The sequence below is a fragment of the Daphnia magna genome, linkage group LG7 (assembly GCF_020631705.1).
Source record: "Daphnia magna isolate NIES linkage group LG7, ASM2063170v1.1, whole genome shotgun sequence".
Taxonomy (NCBI): domain Eukaryota; kingdom Metazoa; phylum Arthropoda; class Branchiopoda; order Diplostraca; family Daphniidae; genus Daphnia; species Daphnia magna.
The window spans coordinates 275539-289416 of record NC_059188.1 but is presented as its reverse complement, the minus strand read 5'-3'; the positions used below and the strand labels follow the sequence as shown (position 1 = coordinate 289416).

The 13878-nt window shown below is 40.8% G+C and overlaps 7 protein-coding genes across 8 annotated transcripts in view; 5 read left to right on the top strand and 2 right to left on the bottom strand.

Moving 5' to 3' along the window:
* LOC116927040 overlaps positions 1-9928 on the top strand; it is a 37241-nt gene extending 27313 nt beyond the window's left edge. Inside the window, 5 exon segments of the mRNA XM_045176934.1 lie at positions 8690-8847; positions 8908-9075; positions 9137-9226; positions 9308-9410; positions 9485-9928. Of these exon segments, the coding sequence (XP_045032869.1) occupies positions 8690-8847; positions 8908-9075; positions 9137-9226; positions 9308-9410; positions 9485-9705 (740 nt within the window). The 3' untranslated portion in view covers positions 9706-9928.
* On the top strand, positions 206-1143 carry LOC116927185. The gene is made up of 4 exons (XM_032934199.2): positions 206-361; positions 424-545; positions 634-782; positions 918-1143. Exons 1-4 carry the CDS (start codon positions 206-208, stop codon positions 1019-1021), a joined length of 531 nt encoding a protein of 176 aa, XP_032790090.2. The 3' UTR covers positions 1022-1143.
* On the bottom strand, positions 1106-2696 carry LOC116936054 (lactosylceramide 1,3-N-acetyl-beta-D-glucosaminyltransferase A-like). The gene is made up of 2 exons (XM_045176940.1): positions 1456-2696; positions 1106-1390 (listed from the first exon to the last, which is right to left on the bottom strand). The coding sequence occupies exons 1-2, from the start codon at positions 2694-2696 to the stop codon at positions 1144-1146; spliced, it is 1488 nt and encodes a 495-aa protein (XP_045032875.1). The 3' UTR covers positions 1106-1143.
* Positions 2773-3856, bottom strand: LOC116927214. Its single transcript, XM_032934247.2, has 4 exons — positions 3559-3856; positions 3363-3466; positions 3117-3280; positions 2773-3059 (listed from the first exon to the last, which is right to left on the bottom strand). The coding sequence occupies exons 1-4, from the start codon at positions 3619-3621 to the stop codon at positions 2884-2886; spliced, it is 507 nt and encodes a 168-aa protein (XP_032790138.1). The 5' UTR covers positions 3622-3856; the 3' UTR covers positions 2773-2883.
* LOC123474637 lies at positions 6411-8301 on the top strand. Its single transcript, XM_045176941.1, has 4 exons — positions 6411-6570; positions 6637-7997; positions 8060-8115; positions 8197-8301. The coding sequence occupies exons 2-4, from the start codon at positions 6647-6649 to the stop codon at positions 8224-8226; spliced, it is 1437 nt and encodes a 478-aa protein (XP_045032876.1). The 5' UTR covers positions 6411-6570; positions 6637-6646; the 3' UTR covers positions 8227-8301.
* Positions 9929-10083: 155 nt separating the features above from the next.
* Positions 10084-11541, top strand: LOC123474642. Its single transcript, XM_045176987.1, has one exon. The coding sequence runs from the start codon at positions 10256-10258 to the stop codon at positions 10769-10771; it is 516 nt and encodes a 171-aa protein (XP_045032922.1). The 5' UTR covers positions 10084-10255; the 3' UTR covers positions 10772-11541.
* An 853-nt stretch (positions 11542-12394) lies between these two features.
* On the top strand, positions 12395-13684 carry LOC116927226. Of its 2 annotated transcripts, XR_006649527.1 has the most exons (4): positions 12395-12718; positions 12821-13034; positions 13101-13273; positions 13339-13684. XR_006649527.1 is itself a non-coding variant. In XM_032934259.2 (3 exons), the coding sequence occupies exons 1-3, from the start codon at positions 12707-12709 to the stop codon at positions 13268-13270; spliced, it is 396 nt and encodes a 131-aa protein (XP_032790150.2). In that variant the 5' UTR covers positions 12397-12706; the 3' UTR covers positions 13271-13684. The 2 variants fall into 2 exon arrangements, 1 of the variants encoding a protein (XP_032790150.2); XM_032934259.2 differs by having other exon boundaries at positions 12397-12718; positions 13101-13684.
* Positions 13685-13878: the final 194 nt, after the last annotated feature.

Sequence of the window (13878 nt, the reverse complement as noted above, 5' to 3'; positions counted from 1 at the left end):
ATCTTGATCAAACATTGAGTAGATGCACGAAGCGATGTTTAAAAGACGAGAAAATTTCCAGGACATGCATTTTTCGTGTATCTCTTGGACTAGAAAAATTATCCGAAATCCGACATCCGGTAACGATAACTCCAGTACATAGGCATTCGATGCAATTAGCGCCCATCTGAAAAGCTTTGGCTACGTGCGCCGGAACACGCTGTCGATGTTTGTTATCGCAACGCTCCACAGGTCGTCACTTTTCATTCTCTTCCTTGCGTCTGCTCTTCGGTCACGTGAAATTATTGTAACCATGGCGTTTCTTCTCAAAATGGTCTCGGTATCTACGATGGTCGTTGGATTCTTGGCCATCTTCTTTCAGGTTTGATTATTTGATGCTCTAGAATTTTTGCGTGATTTCAAACATTCGTGTTGGCTTTACAGACTTGCGAGCTAATCGTTTTTCGATCAGCAAATAACGGTTTCAAAGAACCTGATGTCGTTTCTGCCGGTATCTGGGGCGGTTTCTTCCTCGTCCTTTTCAGTCTCTTGCTTCTGAATAATCGGTAATACATGACGTTACACACCTTCCTATTTTGGTTAAAATTCAAAAAAAAAAATTTAATTCTTCGTTCACGCAAATATGTTTCAAAGACTACGGGATACTTTGGCCATCCAGGGTTTGGCAGTTTACGGTATCCTAGTTGGAATCACCATTATTGGATTGTATTCGTGGAGCGTCAGTAGATATCAATCGGCCATTCCCAATTGTGGCAACATCAACATTTCCAACGTGACACTATGTAAATCACTTGGCAAGCTCTTGACTTCAGTTGGTCACGTGAATTGTTTGAGTTGGCTGCAGGACGAGCACGGAAAAATTGCTGCACATTTTTTCGAGATTTAATCTAAAATAAACGAATGAAAATTTGCATTAGGTGGACGGGTTGCCCTCGATTCGTTGCTCATCTTTTGCGGCATCTTAGCCGTGGGGCTCAACGCTGCCACCACCATTCTGGCGTCAACCTTTACGTTAGACTGAATTCAACAATTAAAAATAACGAAACAATGGACCGAACAAAATGCGCGGATTCCAGTGCAGCCACAATTAATTTTGACGAATAACTTCCCTGCGACAAATAAATATCTTTATTCGCTACATCATTAAACAGCAATCGTTTCTTCTTCTGTGGGTGCTTCTATTAAAATGTGAGACCAGTTGAAATGGGGTATTCGCACATCTTTTCGATTTCTTCCAGCTCTACAATCGTGAGTGAAGTAAACTTGAGTGGCAAGATGAGATGCGATCATTTCATCTGCTGACGAGGTGAGCCACGCCACGAAATTCTTCGTCAACCACCAATCTTCATCCAGCAAGTCTTCGACGACGTCAAGTACTGCGCCGAGCATTCTATATTACGTGCACATCAGCATCAGAAATCAGCAATTTTGCATTAAAGAATAATTGCGAGATACCTGTCAGACGCTAAAACGTGAACGTTGGCTTTCCTGGCGCACAGTCCATTCACGTAGAGATCCTCAAACGGGAAATAGGGCGTCGTTTGAGCCGCCGCTAATAGCGGACCGATAGCGGCCGAGTCGATGAGGTAACATCCGCCCGAGACGTACGTCGGATACGTCGACCACGGCCACAATTGCTCACTAATGGCCCATTTTATCTCGTCCTCGTCCACTACTAGAGATATGGCATCGACCTCTCGGGGTCTGGTAGGCTTCAAATTAGTTACGGCCGAGCCGTAGATGGTGGAACTATTCAAAGGTAATCGGCTGACGAGGGTGATCAACTGACGCACGTTAATGTAAACATCGTCATCGCATTTGAGGATAAACTTGGCATTCGGGCAGAAATGAAAAGACCAGTGCAGCATAGCAACTGTTTTCAAAGTCAAGTTCATGTACGAATCCATTAGATCCACCTGAATCAAATCCTCGTGGATGATACTCTCATTACGAATGGCATTTTGGACAGTCGTGTCGTTAGTCAAGCCGATTAGAAAAGCGAATTGAGTTGACGATTGTTCGCGGTGGTTACCCCGATTCAAATGAGAGCCCCACGTCCTTCGGACCAGTTTACGATGCACGAAATTTCCTGGTGCGCTAATCACGATGATAAAAAGGTTCACCTTCTCGCAACGATGGACTGACGGGTTGATCGAGTACTGGAAACCCACGACATTTATCACAGGTCCGAATTCCGGTTTCAACGCAGGGGAATCGCCAACCGGTTTCAAAGCCAAAAAGGACGTCATGTAGCGAACGTACGCGTCGACGTCGCTGAATTCCCCTACGGCATGTGACAAATGTTCCACCACTTTCGATTTTTGGTTATCTAACGGATCGGCGGGATCAATTAGAAACCAAACGTGATTTTTTTCGCTGTCGAAATTACGAAATGAAAACAAATAGAAATAAAAAACAGTCAGCGTAGCACTGGAGATTAGAAAACATTTCATGACTGTGTTGAGCAACGGCATGGCGACGAAATACAACCCCCGTATTCGTTCGTCATTTACCTTCTGTTCAACTGTATCGTCAGCGTCTAATAAATATGCGTGAAAATCAATATCGACGGTATTGAAACGGAAGTGACTGCACAACGTTACGTAAACGGATATACGTGCCAGACCTCCATCAGCTGGATCCGTACCATTGACGTCAAGTGTAAACATCGTTCTCGGCCACCTGTCGTCAATCATTGTGGCTTTAGGCTATTGAAAACATGGTACGGCAATTGGGGGTGCCTGACAAGTCGGGACACGATAAAACATGAACTAGAGTCGCATTTGTTTAATCCAAAAATTATTTAAATAGGTCTGCAAAGAGACGGGCTGTTCGATTGGAGATTGCAAACAGACGGCAAATGAGGACGTCAATCACGTCAGCTTAGATTAAGGTGCTGCACATTCTAGAAGGAGCCAAAGGATCGGATTTGTGCGAGTGTTTTGGTTGCGATCTGCTGACGGGTTGGCGGCAAGTGAGGAAGAGTAGAGCCGAATTGATAAGGACGGCGAAGAAACCGAGGGCAATCATCAGTCCATGCAAAGTCACGAGAGCTTTACCTGCCGCATTAAATGAATAATCAAACTAGTATTGCATTACAACGGCCAATGTCTTACACATGGAAGGATTAATGAGGAGACCAGGCGCGTAGAATTCGCAAATTTCCCACGTTGTGTAGACTTGAAAGAATCGATTCAAATTCCAAGAGTAAAGGATCATCATAATTAAACCGCTAGCGAGCGATAAACAAGTTAGCGTCAGGATGCAGCGATCCTTGGGCCTAATCCAATGACGAAAAACAAAACAAAAACGCTAGAAAGCCGATTTGGAATGAAGAACAATTACGCTGAATGAAAGCATACTTTTCGAGTAAAATTAAAGTGGCAGAGGCGATCATGAAGGCTCCGCCCCACAGTCCCGAAGAGACGTAGTCTACCATCTGGCGAGTGTGGACATAACTCGCAATCTGTCAACAAACGCGGCGCTTTACAACTAAGTTACAAGTTGCTGAGAAGAGACAAGTTAAAGACAAGCAATTGAAATAAAAAGCCTGCGAACCTGGGCACTGATGGAGATGAGACCGATCAAAACACTTGCTGCTGCCAACAGTTTCCGGTTCATTTTTCATCGCCACCGGCGATTTTTCAGGTAACGCCAGCACAAAAACAACAACGAAACTAAACAAATTAGTCCAGTCCGATAGTCTCGTTTCACAAGGTGTTGGCCGTCAAACTGTTGCATCTATTGCGCTACAGATGGAGCAAGAGAGTGAATCAGCAATCTATCAAACGTCTTATCTCTTCACGAGAGCAATCACGTTGAGAACGCTCAGCCCCACCCGGCGCGTCCCAAATTCAACTAAAGATAAGAAAAAATAAAATAATAATTATCAAGTCTTTGACGGTTAATTCATTACGATTCAGGTGTTTCGTTCCTTTCCATTGAGCTGCTGTTTGCCAATCTTCTGATTCTACTGGTTGAAAATGATGTTTTAATTGCAAGAAAAAGTGTACCAAATCTTGTAGATAGAAGACGAGCAAAAAATCCAACAGAATGAAAGCCCCTTCCATAATCTATTTCTCTCGCTCGACGATAACATTTGAAACGTTCGTTGCACATCAAATGCGAGAAATCAACAGGTTTCAGTGGCTCAAGTATAATATGAAAAGAAAGCTTTTAGCTCGACCCGATCATATTGAAACTGATGCACGTTCAAAAACAGAAATACGGAGAAGCAACGGAAATGCCAAAATTCCGTACCTCAAAGTACCCCACGCATTGCTTAAAAGTGAAAGGTTCGTTTGTTGAATAGACTGCGTCCGATTACGCTCTCGAGGTCAATAAAAACAAATTAGTCTTATAAGGGTAGATGATCGGTTTTAACTAATCAGACGAAAAGCTAGGGGCCCGCACAAGGCATAAACATTTGTTAACGAGTTATAGTAAAGTTTGAGCCTACCTTTTGATCGCCGTAGAAAACGATGTTCGTTCCAGCGATGCGCTGCACTGTCCAGCCACCGTATAGTTATGGTTCACTGAGAATGCCTGTTACGATGGATCTAAACAATACAAATAATGAACAGAAAATGAGATCATTTTCAATTACCATTCTAATTGAGGAATTAGGCGTTATGCATAGGCATGTTTTCATACACGAATTGAAAAGAAAAACAAGATATATGTTCCTTAAACTCAATGTTTTTACTAGAATTATCCATTACACTTTTTTATTCCGGGCATGTTCCTGGAAAAAAGAAGGTTATTACGTCTCTTTTTCAAGTTCGATTCGACATCGAGACGCAGTGAAAGGACCTATTTGCATAGCACTTCCTGTATTTGCTTGACTGATTGGGTGTGGTTCATTCGTCACACCATTTTCGAAAGCTCTTTTTTAAAAATAAAAACGACTATGATTTGTTTCTTTCGTTTCTTCGCGTATAATAAAACAAAACTGTTGTTGCTGTCTTTCAACGCACAACACTACCGTTTATGTCGGAGGGGGAAAAAAGGAAAGAAACAAATACTCTGAATTACTTTGGCCTTGCGTGTTCTACGGAATTCGAAGAAAGCGAACAGCAGCAGCCAACTGAGAAGGGAGGAAACTGTACATAAAAGAACAAGACGCCTAACGTGTTCCCGTCTTCCAACACCAACTGCAGAACACGTACGACGTCGTCACCTAAAAAAAAAAAAGGACTCGGTAAATTCCTATTCAATATTTAATTTTTCATTCTTTAAAAATGAGTTAATCAAGTTTTCCATTTGCTTCTAATTTACAGCCATCAGCACCAGAGAAGCCATCCTAGCAGGCCTCGGATGTCGCAAACTGATTAAACACCTAGCCAAGTAGATTACGGTAGATTATTCCAGGACAGGAAAGATATCAACGGTCAAATTGAGAGGTATCGATGTTGAATCTTTACTACGCACATAAAGAAACGAGATGATAATTTTCTGAAAACTTATTAAGCAGGGAATGCAATGCCGCCTTCCACTCGAGATATAGGCCACCGATTAAACCCAGAGAAAGAATGAATCCGAATTGAATCCGTCGTTCGATATCTTTTGCGCAGAGATGCCAAGGGGAGACTGGGTTCTTAACACAAGTCGGGTAAAATGAGTTTCGAACAAAATGATTTTTCTTCCAAATTCATTTTGCCCGACTTATAGGATATGACTGCGACGTCAACGGTGCTTGCCCTACCAATCTTCGAGTCCGTTTTGATTCAAGACCAATCCTTCAGCGATTGAAAAGTAAACAAATTGTCGAACATTTGACAGTTGTACAATTAAGAACCCAGTCTCTGCTTAGCATCTGTGTGTACGAGTATGTGCCTCTATTTTAGTGACATCAAGTGCATTTTTCTGTTCCTCTTCACAAGGTTGGGCAAATGTAAAAGGCAAAACATTGGCAATAAACGATCGGCAAGACACTGTTGGCAAACTGCAAAATTAAAGACGAAAGATAAACGAACAGCGTTGCAAGAACGTCATTCTAGCGGGTTCAACTTCAACAGTTGACTGCAATTTCAAGGATGAGATAGTTGAAATGACCTTTTATACTGCCAGTCCTATCTGTTTCGATAAACAATTTGAATCAGCAACGCACAAGAGCTTTGCAACTTGTAATTTACTTCCGACAGTTTGCAAAAGCCTCGCCTATCTTTTTACCACCTCCAAGAAAAACAACGCAAGGTAATTAGATTTACAGTGAAGAATGCAATTGCTTTCCACTTGGCCTTATACGACCACAAAGGACGGATTGCAAACGCACAGAGAGACCCTGTGCTTAAATAAACAAACATCAACAAATTCAATAACTGATAAAAAGCAAGACTTTTTGGCCTTGATATCAGATGCATAGTCAGGCAAAACAAGATCCTATACGAAAGCTGAAACTCGAATAATATAAAACGCAACATCGAATGACCACATCACAACAGGCCCTTATTTTTTCCAGTATCGTTTCTCAGCTACTACGCACATCTATACGGCCATTTAATCTCGATTGGCGAATTATTCTTCAGTATTGGTTGCATTCATCGATATTTGACGGAAACTTTGAATCGAGTAAGAATTTTTCACAACAGGTATTAACCGTTGGAATTGATTTCAAAATTTTGCAATTCGGTTTAGATGACAAAAAATGACGTCTTTGTCAGCATGTTTTGCACTACTGGTAACGTTCATGATTGCGACCAAGAGTGTTCAAGCAGACACCTCGTCTCCCTCGTTATGGGCTAAACTGAAAATTTCGCCTGATACGCTCGTTTCCATGGAACACGGCAGTTTTCGCGTCGATATTTACGAACACGCAGACAATCACAAAGAGAATACACTTCCCAGTCGCCACAAATATTTTTACGCTCCCATCGCTCTACTGGACAACAAGGGAGCCACCAGTTCGTTCAACAACGTCACGCAAAAGGCGGAAATGCGATTTCAAATTGAAATGTGGAACCAGGAAATTCAAAATAAAGTCGTCAAGTATTTAGGTCAAGTTCTCGGTCGCAAAGTCAATAGCCACCAAGTGCAAATCATTCCTTTGGAAAATGTGATTTTGGCCAGCACGTTCTCGTCAACCTTCTTCACCTTGTCGACCGACTGGAAACCCTGCCGTCAGCACAAGTCCCTTTGGTTCGCTTTGTCTTGCTTCGACATAAAGGACTGTAATCAACTGGCGGCCAATATGCGCTCCAATCCAGAACAATTCGACCACTTCAAATTGCTTTTCAGTTTATCGTCACAGACGTCCAAGACGAAGGAGACGACCATCCGAATCGAGAACATCGTCTCCGGCCAAATGTTCAACGATCTTCTCCAGCGATTCGGCCACGACAAAAATGTTTTCCTAACGGCCAATGACGAGAAACGACTCGTCATGGAAACGGCCACCAACATTTTTGTGGAAAGCTTCGACGACTCGGATGTTGTAACCCAAAATTCAGAATCGCAAGTCTACAACGTGCTGAAAAATCTTCTCGTCTCGTCCAGAACTACAATCAAAGAGCAGAGCGACAAAATGTGGGAATCCGTTTTCTGGAACGAAGACAACTACCGACCAGACAAGACGAGCAAAACACTAAACGAAATGTACAGCAAATTGGACACGGAAAATCAGAAAAAGATGGCGGATTCTTATCAAAAGTCCTTCAAAGTTGGGGGAAAAACGGAGTTAAATATTCCAGGGATGTTTTCTGCAGGCGGGGAATTCAAAACAGAATTCACTGATCAAGGGATGACGTCAAAAGAGGATCTAGACAAGTTCTACAACGAGAGCAAAGACCACGTCGTGTGGAATGGCGAAAAATTCACTCCAAAACCGTTGGCACTTGGCAGAATCAACTTGTCTCGACTAAACGACACGCAATCGCTGAGGGATCGCAAAGTTAGTGTTCGTTACACGACTGCTGTCTTGTCCACTCCTATTAATTTCGTGCAAAACGCTGAGCTGACTACCACCGACGAGTGGCAAATTCTCAAGGACCAAGTCAAAGGTAATTTTGGCATTTGATTACAAGAAATGCGCTATCAACTAATAACTAAATGGCATTGTCAGAAATTCGGGAGCGTTTAACGTTTGCCATAGCAAACTTGACAGCATTAACCAGTAATGTACTTCATTCGACTACTCTATAACACAAATATGAATGTCATATTCATTGAGCCGTATTTATGCTATTACATTTTTAACAGAAAATACGACAGAAACTGTGCAGCGTCTAGAGCAAAATGAAAATCATCTCGCGCAAATGAACACCACGGTTTTACATGCCATAGCAAATTTGACAGCATTAACAAGTAATTTACTTAACTAGACAACTTCATAACAAAGACAGGAGTGTCAGTGTTCAGTGTTGTAACAGCAAACATGACCACTCCATCGACCATCGGAAGAATGCCCAGGACATGCGCAGACCTACGGCTGATTGGTCACTTGAGAAGCGGAATTTATTCCGTCATGGGGAACACACGAATCGAAAGTGTCTACTGCGATTTCACCCGTCAAGGAAGTAATGAAGATAAAGGTATCACTACACTTCTTCTATTTGATTTTAAACAGTCGAAAATGTAAGATTCGCGATTCGGATTCGCGCAGATTCGCCCATTTTCCCTTTATTAATAGTATTCCCATTCCACATCTCCAAAAAGAATTATTTGATGTGTACTGTAACTTTTTGTTTTTCAGCGTGTGGAGGGAAGATTTTTGTCGTAGATTCAGTGGTCATTGACATCCCATCTCTGCATGGCGACGAATGCTTATGGGACATCCAGACGGAAGACGATCGCATATTGGCCTTCACTTTGATCAACGAACGTTTCAAAGATGTTCAAGATTACCTGACAGTAAATACAAAAATTTTATCAAATTCTTGTACAATTTTTAACACGGCTGATCTTGCGAAGGTACATGACGGAGTTGGGAAGGACTCCCCTATCCTTCAAATAGAAAACCAAATGAAGTACGAGGCATCCAATAAAGACTTGCCTCCTGCCATGTACACTAAATCTTCGGTGGCTACATTACGTTCTCGGGGAACTAGAGCATCGGTTTTGCAGCTAAAAATTCAAAAGGTATCTTCCATTTTCTTCAAAATAATTTCTAGAGTTAAACTGCAATTGTTTTTTTCTACAGGCGGTTCGATGTCCATATAATTTGGGAACAAACACCAAATGTGGTCGAATTGTAGACGAAATTTCTTGCTACTGCCTAAATGGTGCACAGGTGACTATTCCAATTTACAAATATAATTAATTAGTTCCTATGTAACTTGATCCCTTTTCATTATAATTTTAACGCGTATAGCTAAACTGGGATGGCCAAATGAATTTTTGCTACAAGAACTACATGAAACTTGTCTCTCTGGAGTCTTACAAAGAAGAACAAGCAATTCTCTCCACTTGGGATGGTAAGTGTCAGAAAAAGAGTTCAACACAAACAAATTTCCATATTACTCATGTTTTATCTTATTACACATTGTAGTGCCGCAGTGGTCGTCTCTTAGTGATGCAAAACAAGAGGGAAAATGGGTCTGGGAAACTACTGGAAAACCACTTATACCAGGTTACCAGAATTGGGGGGCGGGAGAACCAAATTCTTTTGCGGATGAAGTAGACTGCATGGCTTTCCGGAATTTGGAAAGGGGATGGTTCGACGTTCCATGCGACAGGAAATTTTCTGGTACATGTGAACTTCACCCCTAAAATAATTTAGCAGCAAAAATAAGGCGATTGTAAATTTTGGCAAGCTATTTGTTTTGCTGTATCAAGAAAAACATTTCCTTTTGTAGCCTGAACTGAGTTTTATGTAGGGGGAGGGGGGATCGGGTGAGTCGGATTGATTATTATTTTTTCATCACAACTTGTCGCGGGATGACCCGCTCTATTTGCGCTATTACAAAGAGACAAAAATACAATGTAGGCTATAGATTTTGGTTGAGGTTTGTGTTCCGGATAAGTTCTAGCCGCATACTAATCTATTTTATCTACTGCAAATCGATGTCTAAAAAATAGCAATGATCAATGAATTTTCAAAGTTCTCTTAAATTTAAGGGCTGGGCCAAAATGGCGGGGCAATTATAGGAAAGGAGCTAGAGCAAATCTTGAGTCACAAGACTTAAATATAAATTATTAAAAATATACAGTAGGGGCCAAAATTATAAAACAGATACAAAGGCAATGGCGATTGTTGAATTTCAAATTCATTAAACTTCTTAAAATGGAAACTTCTTAAAATGACGAGAAACGACTCGTCATGGAAACGGCCACCAACATTTTTGTGGAAAGCTTCGACGACTCGGATGTTGTATCCCAAAATTCAGAATCGCAAGTCTACAACGTGCTGAAAAACCTTCTCGTCTCTTCGAGGACAACCATCAAAGAGCAGAGCGACAAAATGTGGGAATCTGTTTTCTGGAACGAAGACAACTACCGGCCAGACAAGACGAGCAAAACACTAAACGAAATGTACAGCAAATTGGACACGGAAAATCAGAAAAAGATGGCGGATTCTTATCAAAAGTCCAACAAAGTTGGGGGAAAAGTGGAGGCAAAAATTCTAGAGATATTTTCTGCAGGCGGGGAATTCAATAAAGAATTTGCTGAACACGGAATGACGACAAAAGAGGATCTAGACAAGTTCTACCACGAGAGTAAAGACCACGTCGTTTGGGATGGCGAAAAATTCACTCCAAAACCGTTGGTGCTTAGCAGAATCAACTTGTCTCGACTGCAAGACACGCAATCGCTGAACGCGTTAGTCTTCTGCTGAACGTAGTAGTCTTCGTTAGCAACGATGGAATATTCATCGCTCGTAGGCCGGGGAAATATTTCTTTGCATTTTCCGGCCAATGTGACAAAAGAATAATACGCATTAGTTTACAATTTAAAAAGAAAGATTCTTGGTCTACCATCGAAAATGTATCATGTATAGAAAACGAAACCTTCTTGCTCAAATCCATCTTACAACTCGACAAAGACGACCAAATTTGGATTTATGCGGACGTGAAAAAAGTTAATACGAAGGGAGGGATGAAAACAAAGCCAGGCCATTTTGACAGTTTTGTCGGTTTGCAACTCGAGGAAGACATATTTCCGTAATTCGAGTAGCGTCGGTTAGTGAACCGCTGTCAAAATGAGGGCCTATCAGTTTAAATGACGTTTGCATAAAGATCGTTAAAGAGACGACTTTGTTGTGTAAAATTGATCCGCACTCAACCGGCACGTAAAAGCCATAAATAAACGGATATGCGGTGCTTTTTTCCTTTAAATTCTTAAGCCTTAGAAGAGAACGCAAAGCAACAACCATAAGCGCCTCTCGCTTGTTTAGGAAAAAACACACCGATGAAGGCAGGAAGAAAAAAAAAGCTTGAAAGGAAAAAGGACTATCACGCACGAAGGTCAAACCTGCTAAAAGCTTGTGCAAAGCTTAATGATTATGCGATACACAATCAAACAAAAGGCTTCACCGTGCTTGTACCGATGCCATAATGCGTCTAAAACTCGAATATCCTAAACATTTTGAAGGTAATGCACTTACCGATTCGGCTTCAATTCTCGAGTTCCATACGAAGAATTCCAAAAGTTTGCAATCCCACGTTGATTTGCGACGTAGTGTCGTTTTCATCTCGAACACCAGACTTGATGTTTTCAGCAGGAACATAAAATGAATGGCTCAGTCGCTTCTAATCACTTGGTGGTTTTCTTGGCTCTACATTAAGAATCAAAATACATCGAAAGAATTAGATTTACAACTTATATTCCTATCAGTGTATCAATGAAGATAAGCATAAAGCAATAACTTTTTACTGTATGTGTTCTATTAGATTAATACAACAACTTAAAACATCTATTTCCGACCAATGGACAGACTTTTGACTTGACATCAATTAACCTTCCATTGGAAATCAAAATAGTTATTTTTAAATATGAATTTTAGTATGATTGACAAATTTTTACACATTAACATCCTTCTAAATTTCCTGTAGAATACAGCAGCTATTAATTAGCAAAACGTCCATTACCCAACAAAAACAGCTCAGCAGTTAACAGTTATTTAGCTCTGGGTAGCTTTGCGAGATTGCACAAAACTAAACTTCTGTGAGAATCAATTTGTTTTTCCTCATTGCATGTAATCGGGTCAGTTAAGATAATGAGCACATACTCTGGGACTGTTTCGAAATTAACTGCCTTTAAGCCAACTGCGTTTTATTGTAGAAAAAGGGTCACGGCGTTGAACACATTGTGGCGAAACACGAAACACTACTCGACAGATTCAAGTTTTTAGATTTTTGATATGTTGTGCGTATTACGTCTTAGTTTTTCAAGTCAATACTTGATTGGGTTAATGTACTCTTGTTCCCAACATGATATCGGGCACGCGAGAGTCTACCAGTTTCTCCTTTCTTTCGCCCCTCTAAGATATCATCATTTTCCCATTAGAAAGGAAAATTTCGAAATCAAAAGACAACTGGAACAGATCAGCGTTTTGAGATCCTTTGCGCAACGACACACGATGAAACGGTAGAAAAGTTGTGACTGTCGATAACGATATTTAAAGAAAGCAGATTCCCACGTCTGAGCAATTGATAGCATCAAAAAGGGGAAGTATATAAAGGTAAGAATCGATCGACTTTCGACCATCAGTTTGCTAAATAGATCCCCTTTCGATCGCCCCACATGCAGCAATCCAAAGTCAACAGCTACTATGCAAATCTTGGTAAACAGCCCCACGTTATACTTAATTCCTTTAGACTGAACTCGTAAAATAAAATACCTGTTCCTGTAACAATAATAGCCCTAGATTCTTTTACCTTCTCAGTTGCAGGTTATTTTCGCCCTAATCGGATTGACGGTCAATGTCGGTTCTGCTCGAACGCCGACAGACTGGGCCAACAACAAGCCCATCGTTTCCTTCCATTGCTGCAATCACGCCAGGGGACAGTTCCAGACCAACAAGCAGTTGAAGGACGTTCTGGCCCGTGTGCCTCGACTGGGCAGTGCATTCACCTCAACATGCCTGAAAGAATTGAGAGGTATAAAAAATAGCAGTGATTAAATAATAATTTAACTGAAACTTAACTATAATGTGGTGTTTACAGAAACGAAGGAGCAATTGAAACAAACCCCGAACCTCTCGACGAGAATGAACGTTGTCGTTGAAAATGCAACGGAATCATTTAGTGTTGCCACTTTAGATGTAGAAAACGATCAGGTTAAAACAGCAAAATTTCCTAAAAAAATAGAAATAGAAGATTCCAAAGTGGATTAAACGGTAAATGCAGTAAACTTATTGAAACTGAAACCTTAAAAGAAACCGATTTAAATGACACATTCCAGTTTTGGACAGAAAAGTCTTGTTTGCGATTTAGGAGAACAGTGGATGACACAATTAGAAGTGTTTCAGCACATTACAGTTTTCACATACCAGTTTTAAAATCTTTGATACTACTGGAGATAGAAATTTTTAGACTCATTGGGTAAAATTTGTACCACCATTACTGTAAGATTCCTTGAATTTTAATCCAACAATTAGATTCTTCAATCCCAACTTATTCTGTTTTCTTTTAATGAACACTTTGACTATTGTTCAAGCTGTAACGGGTTCTTCATACTCTACACGAAATATGACGGTTTTGTGCCGAAATGTGGAAATATTACAAGCAACGAGACTGGTATACTCATAGGTCATATTTTACTTTTTGTTACAAGCTTTCGGGTGTTGGATACAATGCTTCAAATTGAGTAAATCTGTACACGAATAAAAGCTATACTGAAATGCATAGATATATGAGAAACGAGATTTGGCGGGAATGGGATAATCATTTTTAGTACTCGTTTGATCCGCTACGCATTACAAATGGCGTACCAACTGAATAT

What these genes read in the sequence shown, in the direction of transcription:
- LOC116927226 (XM_032934259.2), top strand. An exon ending in ATGCCTGAAAGAATTGAGAG is followed by an intron (nt 13,035 to 13,100) that starts GTATAAAAAATA and finishes TGGTGTTTACAG; the next exon opens with AAACGAAGGAGCAATTGAAA.
- LOC123474642 (XM_045176987.1), top strand. Translation starts at nt 10,256, where the DNA reads ATGGAAACGGCCACCAACATTTTTGTGGAAAGCTTCGACGACTCGGAT.
- LOC123474637 (XM_045176941.1), top strand. Translation starts at nt 6,647, where the DNA reads ATGACGTCTTTGTCAGCATGTTTTGCACTACTGGTAACGTTCATGATT. An exon ending in TCTCAAGGACCAAGTCAAAG is followed by an intron (nt 7,998 to 8,059) that starts GTAATTTTGGCA and finishes TGGCATTGTCAG; the next exon opens with AAATTCGGGAGCGTTTAACG. An exon ending in TGACAGCATTAACCAGTAAT is followed by an intron (nt 8,116 to 8,196) that starts GTACTTCATTCG and finishes CATTTTTAACAG; the next exon opens with AAAATACGACAGAAACTGTG.
- LOC116936054 (XM_045176940.1), bottom strand. Translation starts at nt 2,696, where the DNA reads ATGATTGACGACAGGTGGCCGAGAACGATGTTTACACTTGACGTCAAT. An exon ending in CACGTTTTAGCGTCTGACAG is followed by an intron (nt 1,391 to 1,455) that starts GTATCTCGCAAT and finishes CACGTAATATAG; the next exon opens with AATGCTCGGCGCAGTACTTG.
- LOC116927214 (XM_032934247.2), bottom strand. Translation starts at nt 3,621, where the DNA reads ATGAACCGGAAACTGTTGGCAGCAGCAAGTGTTTTGATCGGTCTCATC. An exon ending in ACTTTAATTTTACTCGAAAA is followed by an intron (nt 3,281 to 3,362) that starts GTATGCTTTCAT and finishes TCATTGGATTAG; the next exon opens with GCCCAAGGATCGCTGCATCC. An exon ending in CCTCATTAATCCTTCCATGT is followed by an intron (nt 3,060 to 3,116) that starts GTAAGACATTGG and finishes TTAATGCGGCAG; the next exon opens with GTAAAGCTCTCGTGACTTTG.
- LOC116927185 (XM_032934199.2), top strand. Translation starts at nt 206, where the DNA reads ATGTTTGTTATCGCAACGCTCCACAGGTCGTCACTTTTCATTCTCTTC. An exon ending in TCTTGGCCATCTTCTTTCAG is followed by an intron (nt 362 to 423) that starts GTTTGATTATTT and finishes TTGGCTTTACAG; the next exon opens with ACTTGCGAGCTAATCGTTTT. An exon ending in CATTTCCAACGTGACACTAT is followed by an intron (nt 783 to 917) that starts GTAAATCACTTG and finishes AATTTGCATTAG; the next exon opens with GTGGACGGGTTGCCCTCGAT.